The 13,320-nt window shown below is 39.8% G+C and overlaps 2 protein-coding genes across 6 annotated transcripts in view; one reads left to right on the top strand and one right to left on the bottom strand.

Moving 5' to 3' along the window:
• The window catches only part of FANCC (FA complementation group C), a 238,045-nt gene that overhangs the window by 214,061 nt on the left and 10,664 nt on the right, over positions 1 to 13,320 (bottom strand). The window lies entirely within an intron of this gene.
• LOC119473939 (LYR motif-containing protein 4-like) lies at positions 3,586 to 4,230 on the top strand. The gene has a single exon (XM_037745256.1). The coding sequence runs from the start codon at positions 3,607 to 3,609 to the stop codon at positions 3,880 to 3,882; it is 276 nt and encodes a 91-aa protein (XP_037601184.1). The 5' UTR covers positions 3,586 to 3,606; the 3' UTR covers positions 3,883 to 4,230.

The raw sequence follows: 13,320 nt of genomic DNA, 5'->3' as shown, positions 1-13,320 counted from the left end.
GGCAGGAGAATTGCCTGAACCCAGGAGGCGGAGGTTGCGGTGAGCCGAGATTGCGCCATTGTACTCCAGCCTGGGTAACAAGAGCGAAACTCCGTCTCAAAAAAATAAATAAATAAAAACCACTACGCTATTCTTTGAATAGGCTTTGACTGTGACTTAAACATAGCATGCACTGATGCAAATTCTATTCACAAGCTATACGTTAATACAAGTGTCCATGGTTTTGTGTTTTACATAGATTTACACGATTTCTTCTTATTTGTTCTTATAGGTCAACTAAATCCCAGCACTTGGCTCATGCATTCAACATGTTTCGTCTGGCCCGGTATCTTGGTTACCAAGCTCCTGCCAGGGCACAACATAGGAAATTTCCTACGCTCTTCCATCTTGATTAGTTTGTTGATACCTGAATCCAGTGCTTCTATTTGATCAGACGTAGGGCTTTTCACTTCATTCTTTTTTTTTTTTTTAATTTCCAATGACTCTTCTTTTTGTTCACTGTTTTCTGTTCCCTTTAAGATTCTCATTTCAGGCCAGGCTTGACATTGCAAGCGTGTAACCCCAGCACTTAGGGAGGCTGAGGTGGGAGGATCACCTGAGCCCAGGAATTCTGAGACCAGCCCAGGCAACACAGTGACCCCATCTTCACAAAAAAAAACAAACAAAAATTAGCCAGGTGTGGTGGTGCACACCTGTATTCCTAGCTGCTTGGGAGGTTTAGGAGGGAGGGTTGCTTGAGCCCACAAGTTTAAGGCTGCAGTGAGCTATGTATCATGCTGCTGCACTCTAGCCTAGACAAAAGAGCAAGACCCTGTCTCTAGAAATAATGATAATAAGAAGAGTATCATTTCAATTTATAGTTTCTGCTTTTATACTTTATTACTCTGTTTTCTAGAGTTTTTCAGAATTACTACATAAGGATCAGACTTAAATTTTTTTTTTCTGAACCTTTAAAATATCTGGTTAGGAAATAATGCTCAGAAGCACATATAATTCTAATAAACGGCACTATCTATCTGTCTCCTGCCAGTGGCAGTATATATAAATTAACAGGTATGGTTTTTACACAATCATTGAGTATTTGCATATCCAGTGGCTGGAGCAACAGCTGAAAAACCACACAACTGAACCTTGAAGAAATGCACGTGAGTATAATATTTAAAAACCATATCACAAAAAAATAGTCATCTTTCACACTTACGGCTAACAATATTGTGTTGTATAGTAAAAATGAGCTAAAAGAGTAGAGCTTATATTAAGTGTTCTTACGACACACAGAAAATAATAACAAAGGAGGCAGGGGGAGCTTTGGTAGGTGATAGCTATGTTTACAGCCTTGATGGCGGTGATAACTTCATGGGCATATACTTATCCCTAAACTCATTAAGTATTCTCAAACTCATTGAGTTGTATACATTAAATATGTACAATTTTTTATATATCAATCATATCTCAATAAAGTGATTTTAAAAATCAAAACAAACTATTGTTAAATTTGAAAATATCAAGGATCTACTGCACAATATATTAAAACCTCTCTATCACACTCCAATTTAAAATGACTAAGGATCACAACCTAGACACACTAATTTAATGTAACAAGAGGCTTTATTGCCTGGAAAATAGTAAAGAGACATCCTCAAATATCATGTCTTTGGATGCCAAAGAAGACTTTGAAGAAGTAGGTGGAAAACTCAACAGATTTGAAAATAAATATGTTGTTTTTTAAAATAAATATGTGAGTTTTATTTCAAAAGTTTTTTAATTGTTAAGTTCCCATGCCAAATCCACAAAGCTTTGTTAGGTGCTTTTTTTTAACCTAAGGGTAATTAATTTGAATTTTCCAACAGGGTTTCAGTATCTAGTGGATTAGAATATTTCAAGTGTAGGAATTTGGATGTAAAGACAGAAAATGGAGAAAAAGCAGGTAGAGTGTATTCAGTTAGCCAAACAAACACAGGTCATGTTGTGACAAGATTGGGCTGGCTTTACACCAGGAGTATTCACCAAAATAAAGAACATCAAACATGAACACTGACATTCACACTCAAGATAGTCACAAGTGGATTGAAGCAGGCTAGCTCTCATCCACAGAATATCTTTGATATCTCTAAAAATTTTCAAAATTGTAATGAAATTCAAAGGCAACTCATGGCTTTCATATATTCAAGAATGAAGAAATGTCTCAGGACTCTAGTCAATGCTCTTGAAGAAACTCTTAAAATCTCTTTTATTTCAAACAATAACATTAGTCATAGTCACTGGACTTAAAATACAAACTAACACTGCAGAGTGAGAAGCGTTACACGCTACAGGAGACTAAGTGGAGCCCTTAATGCAGACTTGGGGTGTTGAGGAAGGTTTCCAGAAAGAGACCTGACAGACCTGAACCATATGTGGGGGCTCACCAGGGGAACAGTAGGCTGTTCAGCAAAGTGTGGACTAATAATACAAAAGGCAATTATTTAGAATCCTGCCCAGATCAGGGAGGCCTCCTTTTTTTAGGCACCTACATTGACTTCTTTTTTAATAATGGAGATAAACAATTTTAGGGTATCTAGAGATAGAGGTCAGCCAAAGGATTACTCTACTGGTGCTTTCATATTTTGATCTCACCATTTTTTTATCCCTCTGCTGGTGACTGGCCCACCTGCTTACTCTCTTCCCTTCCTCTCTCCCTCCCTGTCTTCCTTCCTTTCCAAAGACTTTCAGGAAACCCACTTTCTTAGAAGAAGACACAGATACCCACAACTCCTGTTGGCATGTTTGGGCAAGTGCTTCCAAGTGAGCAGATGCTGACTCTTACTACCTCTTCTGGAGAGAAAGGAAAGGCTATAGTGATATCTAATCACCTCCATTACTTTATGTGCGTTAAGATTCATCAGACAGGCTCTCTCTACTTTGTAATAAAAACATTAAAACAACACCAAGCATAACTTCTACAAAAGGATTTCTCAAAAGAACCTGACAACTATTGCAGGTTTTCTCCCTTTGTAGAAATATGTATAATGTATTTTTTGGAAAATGGACACACAGATCTGAGTGTGGTTTACTATTGGGAAACATGTCAAAATAAAATTTCTTGCTTCTGACAAGAAAAGAAAGCATCATGATAAGTGTGAGGGGGACTTCTGGCTATAAAAGTAAATTTTACCAAGACTGTCACCCTGCTCAAGCAAGTAATAGGTAGATTTAAAAGGACTTTACAAAACAGGTTAAGGGCTCTGGAGTTTATCCTAAGAGCAACGGGAAGTCACTCGAGGATTTTTAGCATGAAAGTAATATAATCAGATTTGTTTTTCAGAAATATCACACAACCCATATAGAAAATGGACCACCAGGGTAGACTGAGACCTAGTCTAGTGGCATGAAGAAATAGAGAAAGGCACCCAGATAAGAGATGCTTATCAGGGAGAACACACAGTACCCAGTGGTTAGACTGAACATAGTAAAAAAGGAATAGAAAGGAGGTAAGGATGTCGCTCAAGTTTCTGATTAGAGAACTAGGTGTGTTATACTACCATACACTGAAAGGGGAAACAAAGGAGTAGGAACAACTTGGATAAAAAGATAGGCTGGGGACTCGTTTGTTTTTTTCTTTCCAAAATGACAGCCTCCAGCCGCGCACAAGTGTTAGAGCTATACCGGGCTATGCTGAGAGAAAGCAAGCGTTTCAGCGCCTACAATTGCAGAACGTATGCTGTCAGGAGGATAAGAGATGCCTTCAGAGAAAATAAAAATGTAAAGGATCCTGTAGAAATTCAAACACTGTTGAATAAAGCCAAGAGAGACCTTGGAATAATTCGTCGACAGGTACACACTGGCCAACTGTATTCAACTGACAAGCTGATTATTGAGAATCAAGACATGCCCAGAACCTAGCGAGCCGGGACCAGCAGCGGCCAGGGACCACCTTCAGCATCCACTCTGTGTTTGAGATGGGGGCTCCCAAAGCCAGCTTACAACAGCCTCTTGCGCAGCCTGCCCTGTGGGAGCTGATATGAGTCACATCTGCATTCTGCTGCAGCCTTACTGAAAAAGGACGGCTGTCTGTCCTTGGTTCAAGTGTTAGAATGAAGAGCTGGAGCTCGTTCCGAATAATGCCGTGTGTTACCGCGTCTCCCCTCCACCCCACTCCTATCTTGTAGCTCATGACCACTGTGTATAGTATTTCTACACTTTGTTTCTTGGTCCTTGACAATAAAAAGAATTGTCTCCCTGAGCCTTTCATACCAGATTAAAAAAAAAAAAAAAGATAGGCTCAGCTTAGGGCACAGTGAGTATGAGAGACCTGGGGCACCTAAATGAAGAAGTCCCAAAAAGCAGTGGGTATGTGAAGATGAGGTTAGGAAACAGACCTGAGCTGAAAACACGGATGTAGAAACATCAACAGAGAGACAGTAACTAAAGCCATGGAAACGGATAAGATAACCCAGGGAGGATGAGAAAAGGACTGGGTCAAAGACAGGAGTGATGGATGTCTCAAGTGGCCTGTGGAGATTCAATTGAAGAAAAATCTTGTACTGAGGGAGAACTGGCACAAATTCTGCTGAGGTAAATCGGCAGACCTGTAGCCCACCCATCCTGTTCTTGGCTGTCATTTCTAAGTTTAGTCTGCCATCTTCACAAAGACTACAGCCATCCAAAATAAATAAAAATCAGTCAAAACAAACTGGCAAAATCATTGTTCTAGTTTTATGTAGTAGATTTGAAGCGGATACCATCTGTGCAGCCAAGCAACATACAAACACAAGAAATCATTTTTGTGCCCCAAACACAACCCAAAAGCCATATCAGGACAGCACAGACATAGAGTAACATCACACAGAATTTCAAAGTGCTATAAAACACGATGATTCTACTTTTTGGTTCCAGGCTTTAAAAATACTATGGTATATGTGGTTTTAAGATTCTAAATTGCAGTCATGTTCTTAAGCTAGTTTGTTGTTCTATTTAAGTGCTGACAGACAAAAAATACAATTTTAGTCTGACATACCATTTATCCTACTTTTAACTTTATTTGAGCCTTAAGGGTACTCTTGCAAAGCAACAAAACTGTGCAGAACTGAGGTCAATTAATAACTAGTTTCCAAAATCTACTGAACTTTTAACTACACAATATCCAAATCCCTGTAATTTGTAATGAGCAACAATAAAACTTGGAATTTTTCCAGTTTCATCTAGGATTTCACCAAAAATGAAGAACGCATTATTTTAAGAAATTGTATGTGGTTCATCTGTATGTCACAGACATATTATTTCTTCACTAATACTGACTCTATTGCTGGATACCCACATGTAAACTACATTTTAGCAAAAAGGAACCCAATTCAGTACTGAAACTGTTATCTACATCTAATTGCCTTTTGGGAACAAAACCTTGTTTTCTGAGATCCAGAATAGGCTTTATCCCCTAGTCAATACTTAACCCTCTGTCAAATAAAAGTTACTAACAGTATCACAAATATACTGTATCTCTGTGGCCCTGCAGTGGCTCACACCTGTAATCCCAGCACTTTGGGAGGCTGAGGACGGAGGATCACTTGAGTCCAGGAGTTAGAGACCAGCCTGGGCAATATAGTGAGACCTCAGCTCTACAAAACATCAAAAACTTAGCCAGGCATGGTGTCACATGCCTGTGGTTCTAGCTACATGGGAGGCTGAGGTGGGAGAACTGGTTGAGCCTGGAAGGTCAAGGCCACAGTGAGCCATGTTCATGTCACTGCACTCCAGCCAAGGAGACAGAGCGAGACCCTGTTTCAAACACACACACACACACACACACAATGTATCTCTGTATACTCAAAACTCACCTCCTTCTCAAAGTCTGTCCATTTTTATCCATCATTCACTGACAATGTATGTGTCACAGAAGTCACACTTTTTTACTATCAGCTTAGTTTACCTTTGCTGGTATATTTTTCTGACACTGTCTACATGGGCTGGTCTTTTCTCCCACTATGCATCATGAACTCCTAGAAGCAGGGACTTTATTAGTCATTTCTTTGTAAGGGTCTGCACACAAAAGCCACTTGATATTAGTGGTCAGCCAATTCTATGGTCTCCCAAATATAGGGAATCAAAAAGGAAATAAGTTCCTTAATATCTTGTTTTATATTTAAAAATCAGCAAGTAGCAAATATACTCACAGCTTCCTCAACTCAGCCTTCTATCCCCATCCACTGAAAAACTGTATCATGAAATTTAAGGAGGAAATCTGGTAAGGACAAGGTTAATTAAGAAAAGGGAAGAAGTCTGAGGAATTCTAAACGAGGAGGAGAAAATAAGAATGATCAAAGTAAAAGACTAAAAGGAAAATTCAAGCCAAAAATAATAAAAAGGAATAAAATACATTACAAAATACCTGATAAGGCAATGTTAGATGATAACCAAAAAAAAGAAGTCTGTAAGAAATAAATTCAATTTCTCGCTCAAGTTGATCTCTAAACCACAAATGACAGGACAGCTGACAATTTTAAAATCCCAGTCCAGGGATATGTGGTTATCCCACCCTGGTACTTGTTATACCAAATATTACTGCTGACTTGGGGTGCTCCCACGTCAGGATGAGAGGACCACCATCATTTACACTCGCTGCCAAGAGACACATCAGCGACTGGGGGCTGGAGAGAGAGCCAGTGGCAAAGACATCTCCGCAGCAGGCCAAGGACTGCACAAAACAAGTCTGGTATTGAGGTTAAAGTTAAATGAAATGAAAGAGAAATAAGACAGGAGGAGCAGAACAAATACAGCATCAGAGTGGGCTTTTTCTATGTAGAGGGAAGGCAAACATCTGGAATTATTTCATGGTGAGTGCCACCAAATTTAAGACTTTGTTCCTCACTTGCAATTATTTCTCAGTTAAGACCACACAAAGAAAAAATAGACCTAAAGGCTAAAATGATGAAAAGTGGCTAAAGTCAGTATAACAATAACTATCAAAACACACACACATTTTTAAAGTAACAGAGGAGTTAGCAGTGCACAAAGAATATGCCTGACTGACTCAAAATGATATTCATTATAAATTCTTAAATAAGAAAGCTGCAGAAAAATATTTATATCATAAAATTTTTGTACAAAATATTTCTATATGTAAGTAAAGGAAGTCTTCAAAATAAGTGCTAGCGCTATGAGGGATCTGTTGGGGTTTTTTAGTTTTTTTAGTTCTGGGTTTTTTTGTTTTTTTAGACAAGGTCTTGTTTTATCACCCAGGCTGGAGTGCAGTGGCATAAATGGTCTCTACTCACTGCAGCCTCGACCTCCTGGGCCCAAGCGATCCTCCCACCTCAGCCTCCCCAGTAGCTGGGACCACAGGCATGCACCACCATGCCTAGCTAATTCTCTAAATTTCTGTAGAGCTGAGGTGGTACCATGTTGACCAGGCTGGTCTCAAACTTCTAGACTCAAGCGATTCAAAGTGCTGGGATTACAGGCGTGAGCAGCCATGCCCTGCCCGGGATTTGCTGTTGTTGTATTTTTTTTCTGTGTTTTTCAATTAAATTGAAATAAAAATAAACGTCCTTTAAAATAAGATGAAAAAGATCTTCCAGATCATTCAGTTTTTACCCTGAATTAAACGTGTTTAATTTGATGAATTTGCAAAACAATCCCCTTAATCCAGAGCCCAGCTTTAGGAGAGGTGATCCCGCATGGTGGAGAGAAGGGGCCACTGGCTAAGCCTAGTTGCATTCTGGTAAAAAAACACAAGTTTTAAAGAAAAGCAGAAAAGTCTGAACCTGGCATCACTATTCACTAGTTCATTCAGTGAGCCAGGGCAAATGATGTGAAATTTCTGAGTGCCAACTTCACTTCTCTTCAGGAGTGAACCAGTACCTACCTCAAAGAGCTGCTTTGAGGATTCTTGAGAACAGCTCTCACCTAGACACAGCCTAGTGGTGTAGGTTCCAGGGAGATCAGTGACCCTTCTGACCAAAATTATACTTTTTGTCATCTCAGGAAACAATCTGTTCCAAGCAATTCCAGAACGTAGGCTGTTTTCACTGACCCGCCCTCAGCCTGTGAATCCTCATTCTCAGCAGCGCTCAGCCGAGCAGTGGGGTCCTGACAGTTCCTTCTAAAGCACCTGTCTGCCTCTTCTAGGAGACAGCACAGCAACATTCAGCAAAGCAACCAGATCAGCAGGGCTCAGACATGAAGGCCTGCTTCCTGCAATTCTCTGTTCTACAAACATATCAGAAAGCCCAGCAGGGGTAGAAAACAGCTCTTCTAAGGGCTATACTGCAGAAGCATGGCCAAATGAATAGCATGATCACTGCAGACGCTGTGATAGACACAGTATGCATATGACACTTTGGCAGAGTTTGTACTATAATGGTTGTTCACTTCTTAATGTTGTTTTAAAACCTTGAACATGTCCACTACAAATTCTTATATTTATAAGCATGGCTTGAGCCTAAAAAAGTTCACACAAGCCAGGCGCGATGGCTCACACCTGGAATCCCAGCACTTCGGGAGGCTGAGGTGGGTGGATCAGGAGGTCAGGGGTTTGAAACCAGCCTGACCAACATGGTGAAACCTGGTATCTACTTAAAAAGACAAAAATTAGCCTGGCGTGGTGGTGCACACCTGTAATCCCAGCTACTTGGGAGGCTGAGGCAGGAGAATTGCTTGAACCTGGGAGGCGGAGATTGCAGCCACTGCACTCCAGCCTGGGCGACAGAGCGACAATCGATCTCAAAATAAAAGTTCACACCCACTGGACAAAAAAACGGGGAAGGGAGAGGTGTAAGGCAAGTATCTAGAACAGGGTTCTACAGCCAGACTTTCTGCAAGAATGGAAAGGTTCTAGCTCTGTCTGTCCATCCAATACTGCAGGCACCAGCCACATGTGGCTTCTGAACACATGCAATGTGGTTACTGCATCTGAGGAAGTGAATTTTGAATTTTATTTAATTTTAATTAATGTAAATTTAGATAGTCAAATGTACTTATTGACTATGACATTGGTCAGCATAGATCTAGAACCTTGGGTTAATGACTTGTGCTAACTCACAAAGGGTGGTATGCAGATGAGTGAGCCAAGTTTAAAAAGAAAACAGTCAAAAAGGAAAACACACACACGTGCATCAGCACCATGTTCATATTATCTTGCAACGCATGCAGTTCACTTTGATAAAGCTGAGGTCCTAACCTGACCTCAACCTGTCTTAGTCAGTTTAGGCTGCCATAACAAAATATCACATATGAGGTGGCTTAAATAACAGAAATTTATTTTCTCACAATTCTGGAGGCTGAAATGTCCACAATCAAGGTCCTGGCCTAGCAGGTTCCTGGTGAGGGCCCTCTTCGTGGTCTGTATGTAGGCAGCTACCTATGTCCACACATGACCTCTTCTTTGTGCTCATGTGGGGAGGGATCTCCCTCGACCTCTTTTTGTAAGTCCACCAGTCCTGTAAGACCCACCCTTATGACTCTGTTTAACCTTAATACCTCCCTAAAGGCCCTATCTCCAAATACAGTCCCATTGGGGGTTACAGCTTCAGCTTCAACATATGAATGGGGGAGGGGTGGACACAATTCAGTCCATAACACAACCCTCTACTCTTCCTTAACTAGTTTTCCTGTAATGAGTTCCAATATAAAAGGGAAGATACAATCAACAAAAATGTTCTTAGAACTAAAAGATGGGAGTTTCCAGATTGAAAGGGCTGACCAAGTGCCCAAGAAAAGGAACGAGAAGAGATCCACAGAAGGCACATCATCATGAAATTGTAAAAACACACGAAGGTAGAAGGAAATGAAATAATGCCTCACAATTCTAAAGGAAAATAATTTCCAATCTGGAATTCTATATCCAAACTATCAATCAAATGTGACTAGAATGATGACACATTCTACACGCAGTGATTAGAAATAATTTACCTCCCACACATTCTGCTTTAGGAAGATACCAGAGCATCTGCTCCACACCAAGAGGAAGGAGAAAACCAAGAAAGAAAATATAGTAAACAGAAGACCCAATATCAAGAAAGGATAGAAGGATGAATCACAGTGTCAGAAAATTCCAGGGCAACTGCAAAAAAGTTTTTAAACAGGTTAAAACTTTCAATTGCCCAGGTTTTCTTCTCAAAATATAACATTTTTTAAAATACCAAAAGAATTCAAAGAAACCTCCACAACCTCTTTAATTTTTTTTTAAGAGGCCAGGAGTGGTGGCTCACGCCTGTAATCCCAATACTTTGGGAGGCCAAAGTGGGAGACCACTTGAGCCCAGGAGTTCAAGACCGACCTGGGCAACATGGGGAAACCCTGTCTCTACTAAAAAGAAAAAGAAAAATAGGCAGGCTGTGCACCTATAATCCCAGCTACTTGGAAGGCTGAGGCACAAGAATCGTTTGAACCCAAGAGGCAGGGGCTGCAGTGAGCCAAGATCGTGCCCCTGTATTCCAGCCTGGGCAAGACAACAAGACTCCATCTCAAAAAGAAAAAAAAAAAAGGAAAACAGAAGAAATAAAGCAGAGGTGAAGGCAAATAGATGCAGTCTGTTGTGTCCTTTACATTGATCAAAATAGCCAAAGTTCCTCTGAAAAAGATATTACCATATCAACCATGTGTTTCCACAGTTACCAACTTTAGGTTACAACCTGGTACTTGACAATGGTTGGCTTCAATTTTCATCAGAAAATTAACAGAATTTCAAAAGCAAGTTTAAACAAAAGAAATTCAACTGTCTTCTTTTGATAAATGCTGTCTCTTCTTCAATGGAGCATTGAGGATACCTTACAGTCATTTAATTGCTCTATTATCCAATTTAGAGATTTCCCCGAAAGTCCAACAAAAAAAAAAATTCAGTAAAGGCAAATGAATTTTTTAATTCAGTTACCAATAAACAAGCAAACAAAACAAAAGAACCCTACACGTACGGCCATGCACAAGAATTAGGCCAAAGCCCAGTTACTCAGAGCTTCCAGTGGACCCTTACATACTCTTAAATTTGGCAAACATCACATAAGACTTAATTGGAAATCAAGGCACAGAAAGTAGCTTTAGAAATGACTATATGGCCAAATAGTCAAAGTGATATCTTACCAGATGTCCCACTAAGTGGAAACTAAGAAGAAAAAAAAAAAATCGATTAAGACTGGCACAGGTTTTGAATGCTTGCCCTATCTTGTCTCGACGAAACACAAGACCACAAAAAGTGTGCCTCAAATCACTTAGAATAAAATTATTTCCTTAAATACAGCATTCTAAAATGTCACACTAATACAATCCTTAAAACAGCAACTATTTTTAACATCTTATTTTTTAATTGAACAATGCAATTGGATTCCATTAATAGTTAATTTTTGCCAACTTTAATTCTAACAAACTCATTTAAGTTAAATGACCGTAAAGAATAAAAGATTTATACTGTATTTTTGCATCCCTACAATTGAAAAGCAACAGGATCAAACGTTTTCGGGCTGTGAGAAGACATGCCATACTTCAGGCTAAAAGTATATTTTATTCCAAAATTAGGAGTGAAAATAAAGCTTGAAAAGAAATGGCTTCTCAGCCTTGAATTCAGAGGCATTAATATTAATGATGATCCCACTCATTTCAAAGGCATGTCCTAGAGTGTTTATGTTATGAAAACTGGGCCTGGAATGTCATCTTCAGTAAATGTGAAATTGTTTAACCTGAGGTTTTGCTAGATTTGTAACAGCTGCACTGGTGTTTACAACTGTAATAAGGTCTTTATAGCATGGCACTCCTTTACACATTTTTAAGATCTGGTTGGTACAAACATGTTGTACCGATCAACAAAAATGAGTTTGGTATCTCTCTATAGCTACATGTTTAGTCAGAATAAAGTTTTGTTTTGGATTAACATTGTACAATAAATGCATCAAGGACCTTCAGAAGTTTTATGGTGTTGGTTACAGAAGAACAGGACAAAAACTTCCATTCATATACAAACATTTGGGAAATGACTCAGTTTGTGTTTGTGAAATTTGAATTTTGTTTGGGGAAAAGATATGCATGTCAAATACACTGTGGATCTAATTTGTTTGCTGGCATTCATTGAGGGGCTCAGGGCATGTTACCAAGCAGAAACTGGCTGGGCAGTATTCAAAGATTACATTTCTCCTAATGCCCCTATTTACACAGTAGAAAGATGCAACAGAAAGCCTGTGAAAGACTTGCTTAAGAATGCTTCAATAGGAAGCTTCAGCCACCCTTGGACATGCAACTACTGGTGCAACAGAAAGAACACCAGACAGGAGTTAGTTTCCCTGGGTAACAGTCAACAGCTTTGCCATTAAACTCAGTTTCCTTCTCTGTAAACAGTTCAAAGAGAAGTTATTATCAAAGGTGAATGTTTGCTGCTAAAATCAGTTGGGTCTGGGTAACCAGACATACCCAGCTCTTTTGATTATTGAAAAGGTTATCTCATCATAATAATTAAGACACATTTAAAAGTCGTACACATACAATTAACCCAAGAAGTCTGTCAGTAACTATCCTCTCTTGGGCAATCTCTTGGGAATTCCCTAATTATGAGCCAAAGTAATTTTTCTGAAAAGGCCCCATTCTATTTTTATTTTCTAATTTTTTTAATTTATTTTTTAGACACAGGGTTTTGCTCTGTAACCCAGGCTGGAGTGGTATGATCACAGGTCACTGCAGCCTCAAGCTCCCAGGCTCAAATGATCCTCCCACTTTATCCCCCCAAGGAACTGGGTCTACAGCTGCACATCAGGAGGTGTGGCTCATTTTTGTATTTTTTGTAGAGATGAGGTTTCGCCATGTTGCCCAGACTTGCCTTGAACTTGTGGGCTCAAGTGATTCGCCCACCTTTGCCTCCCAAAATGCTGGGACTACAAGTGCTCAGCCCTATTTTTCCTTTTTTTAAAAAAATGCCTATCTTACCTTAGCACATATGGTTATTGTGAGAATCGCATATAATCTATATGAAAATAATTTGGAAAGTACAAAGCACTTTTAATAGGGCTACTGCCCAAAGTAATGTTAAAAATAAACTAAGAAACCAAAAGTAGTAGTTAAAAAACAAAAAAAAAAAGGCCGGGCGCGGTGGCTCACGCCTGTAATCCCAGCACTTTAGGGGGCTAAGACGGGCGGATCACGAGGTCAAGAGGTGGAGACCGTCCTGGTCAATATGGTGAAACCCCGTCTCTACTAAAAATACGTACAAAAAATCAGCCGGGCTTGGTGGTACGTGCCTGTAGTCCCAGCTACTCGGGAGGCTGAGGCCGGAGAATTGCTTGAAACCGGAAAACGGAAGTTGCAGTGAGCCGGGATCGCCCCACTGCACCACTTCAGCCTGGCGATAAAGTGAGACTCTGTCTCAAA

Source organism: Cebus imitator, unplaced genomic scaffold (assembly GCF_001604975.1).
Source record: "Cebus imitator isolate Cc_AM_T3 unplaced genomic scaffold, Cebus_imitator-1.0 Scaffold196, whole genome shotgun sequence".
Lineage (NCBI taxonomy): Eukaryota > Metazoa > Chordata > Mammalia > Primates > Cebidae > Cebus > Cebus imitator.
This window is presented reverse-complemented; position numbering and strand designations above follow the sequence as displayed.